Raw genomic sequence first — 13,028 nt, 5'->3', positions numbered from 1 at the left:
TACTGTCATGGCGGCGGAGAGCGTATTCTGGGAGTTGTAGTCCTGGTCGGAGGTCGGCATAAGGAAAACACGGGGGAGCACGCCGGGAAATGCAGTTCGCGAAACCCAGGGGCCTCGACAGTACGGCGACCGGGAGGAGCGCGGCCTAGGCTGCATCATGTCGTTTAAGCGTGAGGGTGACGATGGGAGTCAGCTGAACGTGCTGAAGGTGAGTCCCGGGGCTTTCTACGGACCAGAGCCCAATCCCGGTACACATCCCCGATCATTTAGCTATTCCACGTCACGCCCGTCGTATCCCAGGAGCTCGGAGGGACTCTCTGCTGCCTGTCTGGGCCACAGGGCGGATTTCTGGGTCCCCGGGGGTCGAGTGGGAATCAGATCTGTGCTCCCCTTCCCATGTCTTTAGTCATCCTTACAGCTGCTGTGCTTGGCTTTGCAGAAGAGAAGAGTGGCAGAGCTCCTTGCAAGCTTCATCCCTGAAGACGAGGCGCTGCTCCTGAAGAACGGAAGGTCCGGTCTGGCCTGGAAATCCTGTGGCCGAGCCCAGCTTTGGCTCCCACTTTTGCAGTAGAAGAGAAATGAATGATTTCAGCCTGCGATGTCTCATGTGGTGTAAGATGTGCTGCCTGAGAAGCAGAGGCGACTGATGTGCTGTCTTTTTTTTTTCTCTTGCTGTCTCAGGTATGCCTGCACCGTGTGCACTCACCGGCCTGTCTTTGATACGCTGGACATGCTCACCGTACACAGGGCTGGGAAGAAACACGTAGCCAGTAAGTTGCATGTCCCTAGGTGTACACAGTACAGTCGCATTCCCTGCCCCGAGGAGCCTACAGCTTGTGCATGAGGGCACGGTCAGCGACCTGTGCAGTGAGTGCTGGAGGGAGGCACTGTTGATGGGCATCCAAGTTTGGTGCCATATTGCTAGCAGCACATGATCGGCAGGGCCCCTACTCCCATGAGCTACAGTGCAGGAAAACAGGTGGCCCCCTGAAGCCCTGAGAAAATCTCCAGATATACTATTCCATTTCTTCCAGGGTTGTGACTTCTACTTCTTGCATAGAAACCTGAAGGCAGAAAAAGACTGTACGGCCGAACTAGTCTGTCCATCCACACAACTGCTCATCTCTAAATACCTACCACCCCCTCCCCCGGTGCATGTCCCATGCTTTCTTGAATTCAGATACTGTCCTTGTCTACACCACCCAAGACTATTCCATCTATCCATTACCTTGCTGTAAAGAAATATTTTCTTAGATTACTCCTGATTCTATCCCAGCACCCGCATCCCATGACCCCTCATTCCAGAGCACCCTTTGCATTGTACCCCTAATGTTTTTACGAACTACATGTCACTGCCATACTAGTATATTGGTTTAAAAAGGATGCCCATTGGGAAAACTCTTCTTCATTGGTGATAGTGACAGGGGTTTAAAGGGAAAATATTGGTTATCTCTAGATTGCTTTTCACATGTTTTAACAATGTCATCAGTGTGTCTTCTGGAGAGTGGGGATTTTTTTTTTATTATTTTCAACATTTAAGAAGGATGTTAAAGCCACCTGGGTTACAGAAGGCTGTCATATTCTTTGAGAAGGAAGCATACATTTTTTTTGTTAATAGGCATTGGTGGATCTCCTGGGAATCAAAGTGACATGGAGATTGGCTCCTCTCCCCACAGGTCTGCAGTGGTTTTATGGCAAGAAACGAGATCAGGAGAATGAGGTGCAGAAGCGACAGCAGGTGGCATTTCTGAAAGCTGAGGAGGCTGGTGGACAGGTATGGGATCATTCTTGCTCACTGGAAGGGAGGCATAACCCATAGTCTGGACTGATCCGGGTACGTAAAGGGAACCTGCATTTGGAAGGGGCTGAGAGGATGGGTGCAGGTGTACAGAGCCTTTCACCTCTAGGTCTGGAGGGCTTGGGATAGGTGTAGGGATACAGAGCCTGTCACCTCTAGGACTGGAGGGCTCAGGGGATGGGGGCAGGGATACAGAGCCTGTCAGCTCTAGGACTGGAGGGCTCAGGGGATGGGAGCAGGGATACAGAGCCTGTCACCTCTAGGACTGGAGGGCTCAGGGGATGGGGGCAGGGATACAGAGCCTGTCACCTCTGGGACTGGATGGTGCAGGAATATAATTCGGCTTGTTACCAGCTGAAAGCTATTTGTTAAGCTGTGTGAAGTGAGGTTGGTGGTTGGGCCTTCAGTTCACTTCCCAATAGTAAAATGAACAGAGCTGGATAGCCTGTGACTTTCTCACCCCTAGAGGCAGTCCTATTTCTCTAGCTCAGTGGTGGTTTTCTGGTTTCTCTCCAAGTCGGTCACAGTCCTGTCCCCGAACAGTAAAACTTCTCTGTGAAAGTGAAATAAAGCATGAAGCCATGAGCCCTCTGAAACTGTTTGTGCTCTGTAGGTTCCAGCGGGCCCAGCACCCCTGCTTGCTCAGACCAGGAGGATCACCCATCATGCCTTGCTGAAAGCCACCCCCTATAACAGCTGCTGCAGACGGAGCAGGTAATTCTTTCCTCCCCCCCCCCCTCCAGCCTATTCTCTCCCAGGTGTTGCAGAGAGGCAGGGATGGGCTCACTTATCAAGAATACAAAACCTCTTCCAGGTCAGAGAGCAGTGGTACGAGCACCGCCCACTCTGGGTCAGAGCCTTCAGCCATTGGCACGGCCTGCGAGAGCAGCGGGGCGCAGAGCCCCTACCCAGGCCAGGAGGCAGTTGGAGTAGAAGCTACCCCCAGCAGCAGGCTTCGTGGGCATCAGAGCAGCTCATCAGGTAACATGCTGACTTTGGATTATTTGTAGTTGTGATTGAAGATTTTTTTTTTATATGTCGGGCCCGGCTTCATGGCAGAATAGGTATGAGGTTTACTTTTAAAGCGACAGGCTTGTTTCGCGCAGTGGAACCCAGCACTGCTGCTTGCTCGCTTTTCATGCAGCCTTCAGCAAGACCTTGCAAGCTTCTCTGTAGTTTTTTTTTTTTATGTATCTTGACTGGCTGGTAAGCTCTTTGGAACAGGGACCATACAGCACTGCACATACCTAGTAGCGCTAGCGAGATAAGTAGTAGTAATGTGGGGGTTTTTTGCTGAAATTCGCTGACAGGTTCCTTGAAGGGGCGAGGTTGGAAAGTGAAGAAGCGGAGCACGGGAAAGGCCACGCCACGCGCCCTTTGTCCCGAGGTTGGCTCAGAAGGCTGTGATCAGCGCCGTGCTATAGAGCATTACCTGCTGCTGAGAAGGTAAACAAACACGGGACGGGGAAGGGCTTTATTATAGATGACGATAAAGTTCCCACATTGGTATCCTTGGAATCTGCCTCCCGCGCCTGCACCTTGTAACGCAGACCATCAGTGCCGACCAGAGTGGGAACTTCTAAAAAACATTCCCATTTAAAGCCTTTGTGCCCCCTTTTCTGGCACCGTTGTCAGATGAGAGGAGACCGTTCACGTATCCGCTTCCTTACGTTTGCTCCTACTGAGGATTCTCCCCGTCCCTCCCCCATCCGGGGGGGGGGTCCCATGCGTGCCATCTCCGTCTGCACAGGCGTTCACCCGCCTCTTCTCTCTCTCTCTTCTGCAGCTCTGGTTGGATCCAGGATGCCTCGGGCCAGTGGACCAAAGATGAAAACGTGGAATTTGATTCCGACGAGGAACAGCCTCCGGCCTTCCTGACCCTGTGACCCTTCCAGCGCTCCCGGGAGCCCTGCTTTTTGTTCTGGACTGAGTGTGAGATAAAAACACTCTCGGGGGGGCCTGTGGCACCAGCAAGCAGGGGGGACTGCGGGCGTTTCTTCCTCCCGGCCCAGGTTCTACATTGCAGCTCAATCCAGTGAGGCTGGGGAAAGCTTCGCGGGTGGGCAGCGGACAGCTTTGTGTCCGGCGTCCGCTGCCACGGTCTCACGCCCTGAATCTCAAATGAGACACCAGGAAGGGTGGAAAGACGCCGGGTTCGGTCAGGACTGTTGTAGCTTTGCAGGGAGCTCAGACCTCTTTTTTTTTCTTCGTAGGCTCCCAATTCTTATCCCGGCAATTCCTGTCTTCACCGTTACCTACAGACCTCGGACTATGAATGTGCCTTGTCCTGGCTCTGCTCCTCCCTCTGCGGATTTTACACCTGTCTCCTTTTGTTATGTCAATGTATGTGTATGGAAATACATGCTTTATACCCTGTTTTTGGCAGTTGCTATCTTTTGGGGGTGCTGGTAGTAATGAGGCCCAACGTGCTTATGTGTGATAATATTGCTCTATACAAGCAAAACAGCGTCACTGCAGGGGGAAAGAGGGTTGGGCAATGCAGTCTGGAGAAAGGTCTGGAACCACTCTCCGAGCACCTTATTCTCTCTGTAACCCAAGCCATGTGGATCCATTTCACCTGCTGATGTCCCTGGGTATAAATACACTGGGACATGCTGGGTCAGACCCAGAGGAAAGGAATAATTCTTAGCGTAAGCTCCTTGAGGCGAGTCACAGGCAGAGGGAGCTGCTGCTGCTGTCTCGGAAGGATGCAGTTTCCCATGCTGCCCTCATCGGGGAAGCAATGAGATGCTGGAGAGAACATCGCAGCTCCTGTGGCTTTGCAACTGGAGATATCAGAAAGGGGTGACGTCCCTCTCTATAGCAAGCTGCTTGTTTCTAACCAAGGTGTGTCACGAAGGCTGGCCCCGGCCCAGACAGGTCGAGAAGCACCCTGCCTCCTCTTCCTACGCAGCACTTCCTCAATGCCAGATCTCAGCTGCTCAGGAGTCCCCCTACCTGTGCCAGGGCTAGGTGTGACCAGACAAGAGTCCCTGGGTCCCTCAGAGTCATCTAAAAGCAAGAACGGATTGGGTAGTCCGTCGGCTCAGAAGAAGGAGATTTGGAAAAAGAACAAGGGAAGAGGTCGTAATCCTGCACCGCGTTAAATCAGAGGGCAACAACTCTTCGGAGCGAGAGGTTGAGAAAATGGTAATGCTGTTATCCAGAAAGAATGAGTTTACCTCTTAAACGGACAGCTCTGAGCTTCTGTCCCCTCCACTGACGCTTAACTCGTGTCTCTCTCTCTCTCTCTCTCGCTGTACTGCCTTGTGGGGTCTTCCTAAGAGCCCCTGAATCTGCCCCTGCCTTTCAAAGGCATTAGGTAAACCTCCCTCTGCGTTAACCCCTTAACTGCTGGGCAGCGTTGGCCTGAGTCGGCGGCGCCCGCAGGCGAGGCTCAAAACAGGCGAGGTGCCCCCAAGCCTTTCCAGCACCCCCGGTCCATCTCTTCTGGATCACAGCAAGGATTCTGGGATTGTGTCCCGAACGGGAAGCATTCGTGGCTTTCTACTCCGTTCTTGGCCCTGGAAAACGAGAGGAGAAGTTTGCACTAGCGGGAGCCTCCACAGAAGAAATCCTGCAAACCCGTCTTTCTATTGTAGCGATCTTTATTTACATCTGTAACCAAAATAGCTTTGTTTTGACTTATTTCAAGTTAAAAATTAACCTGAGAAGAGTCCAAGTTCAAGGGGGAAGAAACACAACCGCTCCCTGCTCCCAAAATCCAGTGGTGCGTGGATGCAAACAGCCAGGGGGCCGATGGTGTTCGGGTTCCAGGGTAGTTCTGGGGTTATAGGGGGAGGGGGGGCAGATGGGGCAGAAGCCCCTGGATTACGCCTTCTTCTGCTTGCGACCTGGGAGAAAGACAAATTTAACATCAATGATTTTCAAAACCCAAAACACCTCCCTGGCAGCATTTTCAATAGTGATATTTATTTATTTATTTTATTTATTTGTGTTTTTCTATACCGGCATTCACGGCAGTTCGTATCATGTCGGTTTACATAAAACAAGGGGGTGAGCAATACATTATAACGTACATAGCTAAAACGTAAGAGTATACATTACAAAAGTATAACAAGTGCGTAGAAGAAAAAGTTACAATAAAACAGGGGTTATTCTAACTGGGATTAGAGTTAGAGGAGAGATAAAAAGTTTAACAAAAAGTAAAACATTGTAGTGATTGGTTGGTATTGTCTGTTTCAGTTTAATAGAAGATGCTCAGTGTTGCTGCATTTGATGGAAGTGAATCATTAAGGGTCCGGAAATGCTTTCATGAACAGCCATGTTTTAAGTCTCTTCCTGAAGGTTGGAAGACATGGTTCCTGTCGTAATTCTAAGGGGATTGAGTTCCATAGTGGGGGACCTGCTGTGGAGAAGGCCCGATCTCTCAATGTTATATGTTGGGTGGTATTGTTGTGAGGTACTTGTAGATATTCTCTATATGCTTCTCTGATGGGTCTGTTGGAGGAATGTTTTTTGAGAGCTATTTGTAGATGGAGTGGAGCCAGTCCATGGATATTTTTGTAGATTGTGGTGAGGGACTTATGAATTATTCTGTAGTGGATTGGTAACCAGTGAAGGTCTTTGAGGACTGGTGTAATGTGATCTCTTCTCCTTTTGTTTGTTAGAATTCTTGCTGCCGTGTTCTGTATCATTTGGAGAGGTTTAGTGTGGGATGATGAGAGGCCTAGAAGGATAGAGTTGCAGTAATCAATTTTCGCAAATATTATTGCTTGGAGCACTGTTCTATAATCATGGAAATGAAATAGGGGTTTTATTCTTTTTAATACGTGCAGTTTGTGGAAGCAGTCTTTGGTTGTTTGGTTGATAAACGATTTTAAATTTAGCCGGTTGTCTATAGAAACTCCTAAATCTCTTACTTTTGAGATTTGCAAGTTGGCTGGCGGGTTTGTAGTGATTTTGCAATTATCTGGAGAGATTAGCATGAATTCGCTTTTTGATTGGTTTAGAATAAGATTTAAGCTGGATAAGAGATCGTTAATTTCTTGAAAACAGTTTTCCCAAAGTTCTAGAGCTTTAGTGATGGATTCTTTGATGGGGATCACAATCTGGACATCGTCGGCGAATATGAAGTGTTTTAGGTTCAATTTGTTTAGCAGTTGGCAAAGCGGGAGAAGGTATAAGTTGAAAAGTGTTGGTGAGAGAGAGGAACCCTGAGGAACTCCTTGTGAAGATGGGTATCTGGGGGATTCTTTGTTGTGGATTTTAACTTTGAAACCTCTGTTCCCTGTACGTACCAGGATCAGTCCAGACACCTGGGTTGTGACTCCGCACCAGCAGATGGAGACAGAGCAAGACTTGTCGGGCACCCTCACATATAGTAAGGCACCACCCACAGCTCGTCAGTCTTTCTCTGTCTCCAGCAGATGGGGCAGGTTCACCCACAGGCTCTGAGGATCCCTGGGTAGTTGTTTAGCTAGTCAGGGTTGTTGGATTTGGTTTAATTTGGTTTAATTGTTTGGATTGTAAAAAAAAAAAAAAAAAAAGGAAAGTTATAGAACGGCTTCGCTTGTCCTGAAAGCCTCCCAGGGGGGTTGCGAGGTCCTGAGGGGACTACCCCTCCCTGGTTGAGGCCGCTGCTGAGGGTTGAGGACCCGGCCTGTCTCTGGCAGCAGCGCCAGGGGTGACACCGGGGAGCCCGGTTCACTCACCCCCGCTGGACCGGACACTTCAGGACCAAGGTCAGCGGCAGGTAGCAAAAAAAAAAAAAAAAGGGGACTTTGTTTTTCTTTCTTGCCGTTTTCGCCGTCTGTGAGGTTGGCTTTGGTTTTCGCAGGGGGAGCGTTCCGCGGGCGGTTTTTTGAAATTTTTTTCTGGTCTCTTGGCGGCTTCGGTGGTCCGGGCCGGTGCGGTGCATGCCGAGGGGCGTTACAGACCGCGCGTGCAGATCGACGGGCTTTATTTTCCTGTCTATCGGGCGGTGAAGGGCCGTCCGAGGGCGGTCGGGGAGTTCGCGCTCGACCGCGATCGCCGCCGCGCGCTGCCCCTGAAGGGGAAGGCAGGGCCGGCCTGTTCCCGCTCAGCGCGGGAACGGCGGCCATTTTAGAGTCCGTAGGGGAGGCCACGCGGTGAAAAATGGCGGCATGCCGCCGGCGTTGTCTCCCCAGCGGCGGGACCCCGGGGGGGGCTGCTTCCGCGGCGGTTGGGAGTCAGGAGGAGGCCTCCTCCGCTCCTGCGGCCTCGTTTTCGTCGGCGTTGTCTCCCCAGCGGCGGGACCCCGGGGGGGTTCCCCCGCGGGGGGGCTGCTTCTGCGGCGGTTCGGAGTCAGGAGGAGGTCTCCTCCGATCCTGAGGCCTCGGTTTTGTCGGCCCTCGCGGGGCTTGGAAGTAAAAAAAAAAAAAAAAAAAAATTTTAAATAAATATTTAAATAAATATACGCTCAATGCGGAAGGGATCGTCGGTAAGGGGGTTCTGACAGTCTGTCTGATCCCCAGAAGAAGCGAGCGGGGGAGGGTACACGGAGACCCGTGGATCCGCTTAGCGAACGGCGCTCAGGCCGCGGGGCCCCCCAGGAGACCGACTCCAAATCGGCTTCATCCGGGGACGAAGACCCTGATTAGGGGTCCCGCGGGACGACGGTGCGCACGCGGATACGATCCACGCGGGGGAGGGTGCCCACCCCAAGGTGGTGCACTTGTTCCGGAAGGAGGAACTTGCACCGCTAACTCCGGCTGTTTTTTCTTGGAAGTGGGTGTGGATGCCCCACCCATGGAGCCTAGAAAGGATTTACCAAGATGGACCCGGTGTTGTTGGGCCTGACAGGACCCGCGTTGGTTTTTCCGGTCCATTTTTCCGCTTCGGATATTCTCCTTCGCGAATGGGACACCCCGGAGTTGGGCTTCAAGGTTAGTAAAGCTATGGACAAGCTGTATCCGTTGCCGGAGGACGCGTTGGAATCCCCCCGTCTTCCGCGAGTGGACGCAGCGGTTTCGGCAGTCACTAAACGGTCGACGATTCCGGTGACGGGAGCCGCGGCGCTCCAGGATATCCAAGACAGAAAGCTGGAGTCTCAGCTCAGGAAAGTCTTTGAGGTTTCGGCTCTGGGCGCCCGGGCGGCTATGGGTAGTATTTGCCCTGAGAGCCGGCTTGCGCTGGGCTCAGGTTCTTCAGGCCAAGGCGAGCCTCTCGGGTGAGGAGGCGGAGCAAGCGGTCAACTTGGAGGCAGTTATTGCGTACAGCGCGAAGGCGATGCACGACCTTCTGCGGCCTTCGGCTAGAGCCATGGTCTCGGCAGTTTTCGGCACAACGTCTCCTGTGGCTCCGTGATTGGGCGGCGGATGGATCTTCCAAGGCACACCTAGGCTCGCTCCCTTCTAAGGGGAAGTTGTTATTTGGCAAACAACTGGGCGACCTGATGCAGTACTTTGGTGAAAACCGGGAGTACAAGTTACTGGAGGACAGATACAGGGCCCAGTCTTCGTTTTCCAATAGGTCCCGCGTTTGTGGGCCCAGGAAGTCGCCGCCACAGAGATTGTCGGGGGCCCCGTATCGATCTAGTTCCTCTTGTTGGTCGTCGTGGTCCCAGTCCGTTCGAGGAAGGACATTTGGACGGCATGGCGGTTCCTCGTTGGGGACCAGTCCGAAGCCCGGCTCCATTGGTTACACCGGAGATAGGATCCAGGTTGGCGCGGTCGAAGCCCGGCTCCATTGGTTACACCGGAGGTAGGATCCAGGTTGGCGCGGTGCGGGAATCGGGCCAGGAGAATCACGGACCGGTGGGTCCTCAGCGTGATAAGACACGGTTACGCGTTACTTTTGGCTCGGGTTCCGGCGGACATAGTTCTGGTGTCCCCTTACAAGGCAGGCATCAAGCGTTGGCTGTCCGGGATACGTGGCGACGCCTAGAAGACCTGGGCGCGGTAGTTCCTGTGCATCCGGGTCAGCGTCATCTGGGCCGGTAGTCCATTTACTTCATAGTGCCAAAGAAGGAATCCTGGACCTCAAAGGAGTCAACAGGTGTCTCCGCGTCCCTCGATTCCAAATGGAGACGATCCGCCCAGTCATAGCTTCGGTTCGACCAGGGGAATTCCTGGCGTCGCTGGATCTGACGGAGACTTACCTCACATCGGCATTCGACCGTGCCATCAGCGAACGCCCCTATTTGGACGATTGGCTGATTCGAGCCAAATCCGAAATGCAGTGCCGACTGGCAGTCGACAGAGTCCTGCACCTCTTGCGGTCGCTCGGATGGGTGGTCAATCTCGCCAAAATCCGGCTGGTTCCCACCCAGACCCTGGATACTTGGGAGCACTGTTCGACACGAAGCAAGGCAGGGTGTTTTCTGTCCAAGGACCGGTCTGCAAGCTGCAGGGTCAGATACGCCGTCTCTTGTCCCTCCGGATTCCGCAGGGGTGCGATTACCTGATGGTGTTGGGATCAATGGCGTCAACGCTGGCGCTAGTCCCCTGGGCGTTCGCTCATCTACGTCCATTGCAATCCGCATTGCTCTCCCGCTGGCGGCAGGTGTCCGAGGAGTTTTTACCTTCCCCTCCCGCTCACGGATCAGGTGAGGTCCAGTTTGCAGTGGGGGCTCTGCACCGACAATCTGACACGCGGAGTGTCCCTACTCATGCCCACCTGGATGGTAGTCACCACGGATGCCAGCTTCTCCGGCTGGGGAGCGATTTGCATGGGCCGCTCGGTGCAGGGACTGTGGTCCAAAGCTCAATCACAGTGGTCCATCAACTGCTTGGAGACCAGAGTGGTCACGTTGGTGCTCCAGTCGTTCCTCCCATTGCTCCGAGGGACTTCGGTCAGAGTGTTGTCGGACAATGCGACCACAGTGGCGTGTATCAATCGCCAGGGAGGTACGAGGAGCCAAGCGGTGGCGGAGCAGGCGCGGCTGCTCAGGCTTTGGGCGGAGAGGAACCTCAGCAACATCACGGCGTCCCACATCGCCGGAGTGGACAATGTCCAAGCGGATTTCCTCAGTCGGCATCGATTGGATCCAGGGGAGTGCGTGCTGCCGGAGGTGGCTTACCGTCTAATTTGCAAACGGTGTAGAACACCACACTTGGATTTGATGGCCACCGCTCAGAACACCAAGGCTCCGCGATTCGTCAGTCGACGGAGAGAACGAGGAGCCAAAGGGGTAGATACTCTGGTACTCCCTTGGCCCACGGACGTTCTCATATATGTGTTCCCTCCATGGCCTCTGATCGGCAAGGTCCTTCGTCGAATAGAGTCGCCTCCAGAGGTGATGATGGTGGCGCCGGAGTGGCCACGACGGCCTTGGTTCGCGGACCTCTTGCTCTTGGCAAAGGAGGCTCCTCTCCGTTTTCGAGGGGAAGCGGCTCTCCTGCGGCAGGGTCAGAGGACGCGGCTCACTTCGGTCTCGCGGCGTGGTTTTGAGAGGAAACGTTTGCAGTTTAAGGGATATTCGGATGCGGTGGTAGCTACCTTGCTGAGTTCTCGATAACGGTCTACCTCGTTGGCATATGTCCGGGTTTGGGCAGTGTTCCAAGATTAGTGTAGATCGCGTGAGGTGAATCCGGTGTTACCATCCGTACTGGATGTCCTCGCTTTTCTTCCGGCGGGGCTTGCTACGGACCTATCATGCAGCACCCTCCACGTACATGTAGCGGCGCTTGGCTGTCTCAGAGGTAAGGTGCAAGGTAAGTCGCTGGCTCATCATCCAGACGAGGCGCGCTTTCTTCGGGAAGCTAAGCATCTGCGGCCTCCGTTGCGGCATCCTGGTCCTTCCTGGACTCTTAATTGGTGCTCACTGCGCGGTGCTCGTCGCCTTTTGAGCCCTTCAGGAGAGCGACTCTACAAGATCTGACCCTTCAGGCGGTTTTTTCTTGTGGCGATGGCTTCGGCGAGACGAGTTTCGGAGTTGCAGGCATTGTCTTGTCGAGAACCGTTCTCACGCTTCTCTGCCTCTGTGGTGTCCGCGTTTCATTTGAACCAGACCATTGAATTGCCTGCCTTTCCTGAGGACATGTGATGTTGCAGAAACTTGATGTTCGCAGAGTTCTGCTCCGTTATCTGGTGGTAACGAATCCATTTCGGGTTTTCGGACCCTCCCTTTTGTGTTCGGGTCCAAAGCAGAGTGGCGCTGCTTCTCGAGCATCGATTGCTCGGTGGTTGAAGGAAGCTATTTCTTCTGCGTACCTATTGCATGGTAAGTCTGTCCCGGTGGGCCTCCGCGCCCACTCGATGCCAGCTCAGACCACCTCGTGGGCGGAATCTTCGTATGTGTCGCCGCAGCAGTTTTGCAGGGTGGCAACTTGGAAGTCGTTGCATACCTTTACGCGACACTATCGGCTGGATGTTACGGACCTGGATTTCTGCGAGCGGGACTCTCTGGTTCCCGCCCTCGGTGGTTCAGCTCTGGTACATCCCAGGTGTCTGGACTGATCCTGGTACGTACAGGGAAAGGAAAATTAGTTTCTTACCTGATAATTTTCGTTCCTGTAGTACCAAGGATCAGTCCAGGCTCCCACCCAAGTCTGTTTTCAGATTTAAGAAGAGTCCGCTCGGTTGGTGTTCCATTGGTTTTTCAGTATCTGTTGTTGGTCCTCTGTTTCTGGAAGTTTTGATCCAGCTGGGGGCTTTGGTTGAATCGGCCCTAGTGTGGGGCGGTATAGTTAGATAGTTTGGTTTCATTGCTGTTTTGCTTTGACATTCGTAAGACTGACGAGCTGTGGGTGGTGCCTTACTATATGTGAGGGTGCCCGACAAGTCTTGCTCTGTCTCCATCTGCTGGTGCGGAGTCACAACCCAGGTGTCTGGACTGATCCTTGGTACTACAGGAACGAAAATTATCAGGTAAGAAACTAATTTTCCTTTTTCTAAGAATGTCTTGAACCATGTTAGTGCTGATCCTGCAATACCGATGTTCGCCAGTTGCTTTAGTAATATGGCGTGGTTAACAGTATCGAAAGCTGCCGATAGATCCAATAAAATCAGTAGGAAGGCCTGTCCTTTGTCGAGGCCCAGTATAATGTAGTCAGTCAGTGAGATTAGAAGGGATTCTGTGCTTGAAGCTTTTCTGAAACCGAATTGAGTAGGGAATAGAATTTTGTGTTCTTCTATGTATTCAGATAGTTGTGTGTTAACTAGTTTCTCCATCACCTTGGCAATGAAAGGCAGATTGGAGATTGGACGGAAGTTGTTAGGATCTTTGGGGTCCAAGTTAGGCTTCTTGAGGAGCGGTTTAATGGATGCTAGTTTGAGGTCGTCTGGATAGAAACCCTGGGTGAAT

The 13,028-nt window shown here is 52.7% G+C and overlaps 2 protein-coding genes across 3 annotated transcripts in view; one reads left to right on the top strand and one right to left on the bottom strand.

Moving 5' to 3' along the window:
- Window positions 1-33: 33 nt before the first annotated feature.
- On the top strand, window positions 34-4,176 carry LOC115078014 (sodium channel modifier 1-like). 2 transcript variants are annotated; one of them, XM_029580576.1, is made up of 9 exons: window positions 34-208; window positions 440-510; window positions 682-770; window positions 1,677-1,774; window positions 2,412-2,512; window positions 2,613-2,779; window positions 3,109-3,244; window positions 3,585-3,730; window positions 4,012-4,176. In XM_029580576.1, exons 1-8 carry the CDS (start codon window positions 158-160, stop codon window positions 3,682-3,684), a joined length of 813 nt encoding a protein of 270 aa, XP_029436436.1. In that variant the 5' UTR covers window positions 34-157; the 3' UTR covers window positions 3,685-3,730; window positions 4,012-4,176. The 2 variants fall into 2 exon arrangements, with proteins under 2 accessions (XP_029436436.1, XP_029436435.1); XM_029580575.1 differs by having other exon boundaries at window positions 3,585-4,176.
- Window positions 4,177-5,388: 1,212 nt separating this feature from the next.
- Window positions 5,389-13,028, bottom strand: part of TMOD4 (tropomodulin 4) — a 29,923-nt gene continuing 22,283 nt past the window's right edge. Inside the window, exon 10 of the mRNA XM_029580647.1 lies at window positions 5,389-5,652. Within this exon, the coding sequence (XP_029436507.1) occupies window positions 5,630-5,652 (23 nt within the window). The 3' untranslated portion in view covers window positions 5,389-5,629. The remainder of the gene's footprint in view (window positions 5,653-13,028) is intronic.

This window comes from Rhinatrema bivittatum, chromosome 16, assembly GCF_901001135.1.
Source record: "Rhinatrema bivittatum chromosome 16, aRhiBiv1.1, whole genome shotgun sequence".
Taxonomy (NCBI): domain Eukaryota; kingdom Metazoa; phylum Chordata; class Amphibia; order Gymnophiona; family Rhinatrematidae; genus Rhinatrema; species Rhinatrema bivittatum.
The sequence above is the reverse complement of the archived record's forward strand: the minus strand, read 5'-3'. Positions and strand labels throughout refer to the sequence as shown.

What these genes read in the sequence shown, in the direction of transcription:
- LOC115078014 (XM_029580576.1), top strand. Translation starts at nt 158, where the DNA reads ATGTCGTTTAAGCGTGAGGGTGACGATGGGAGTCAGCTGAACGTGCTG. An exon ending in AGCTGCTGCAGACGGAGCAG is followed by an intron (nt 2,513 to 2,612) that starts GTAATTCTTTCC and finishes AACCTCTTCCAG; the next exon opens with GTCAGAGAGCAGTGGTACGA. An exon ending in CATTACCTGCTGCTGAGAAG is followed by an intron (nt 3,245 to 3,584) that starts GTAAACAAACAC and finishes TCTCTTCTGCAG; the next exon opens with CTCTGGTTGGATCCAGGATG.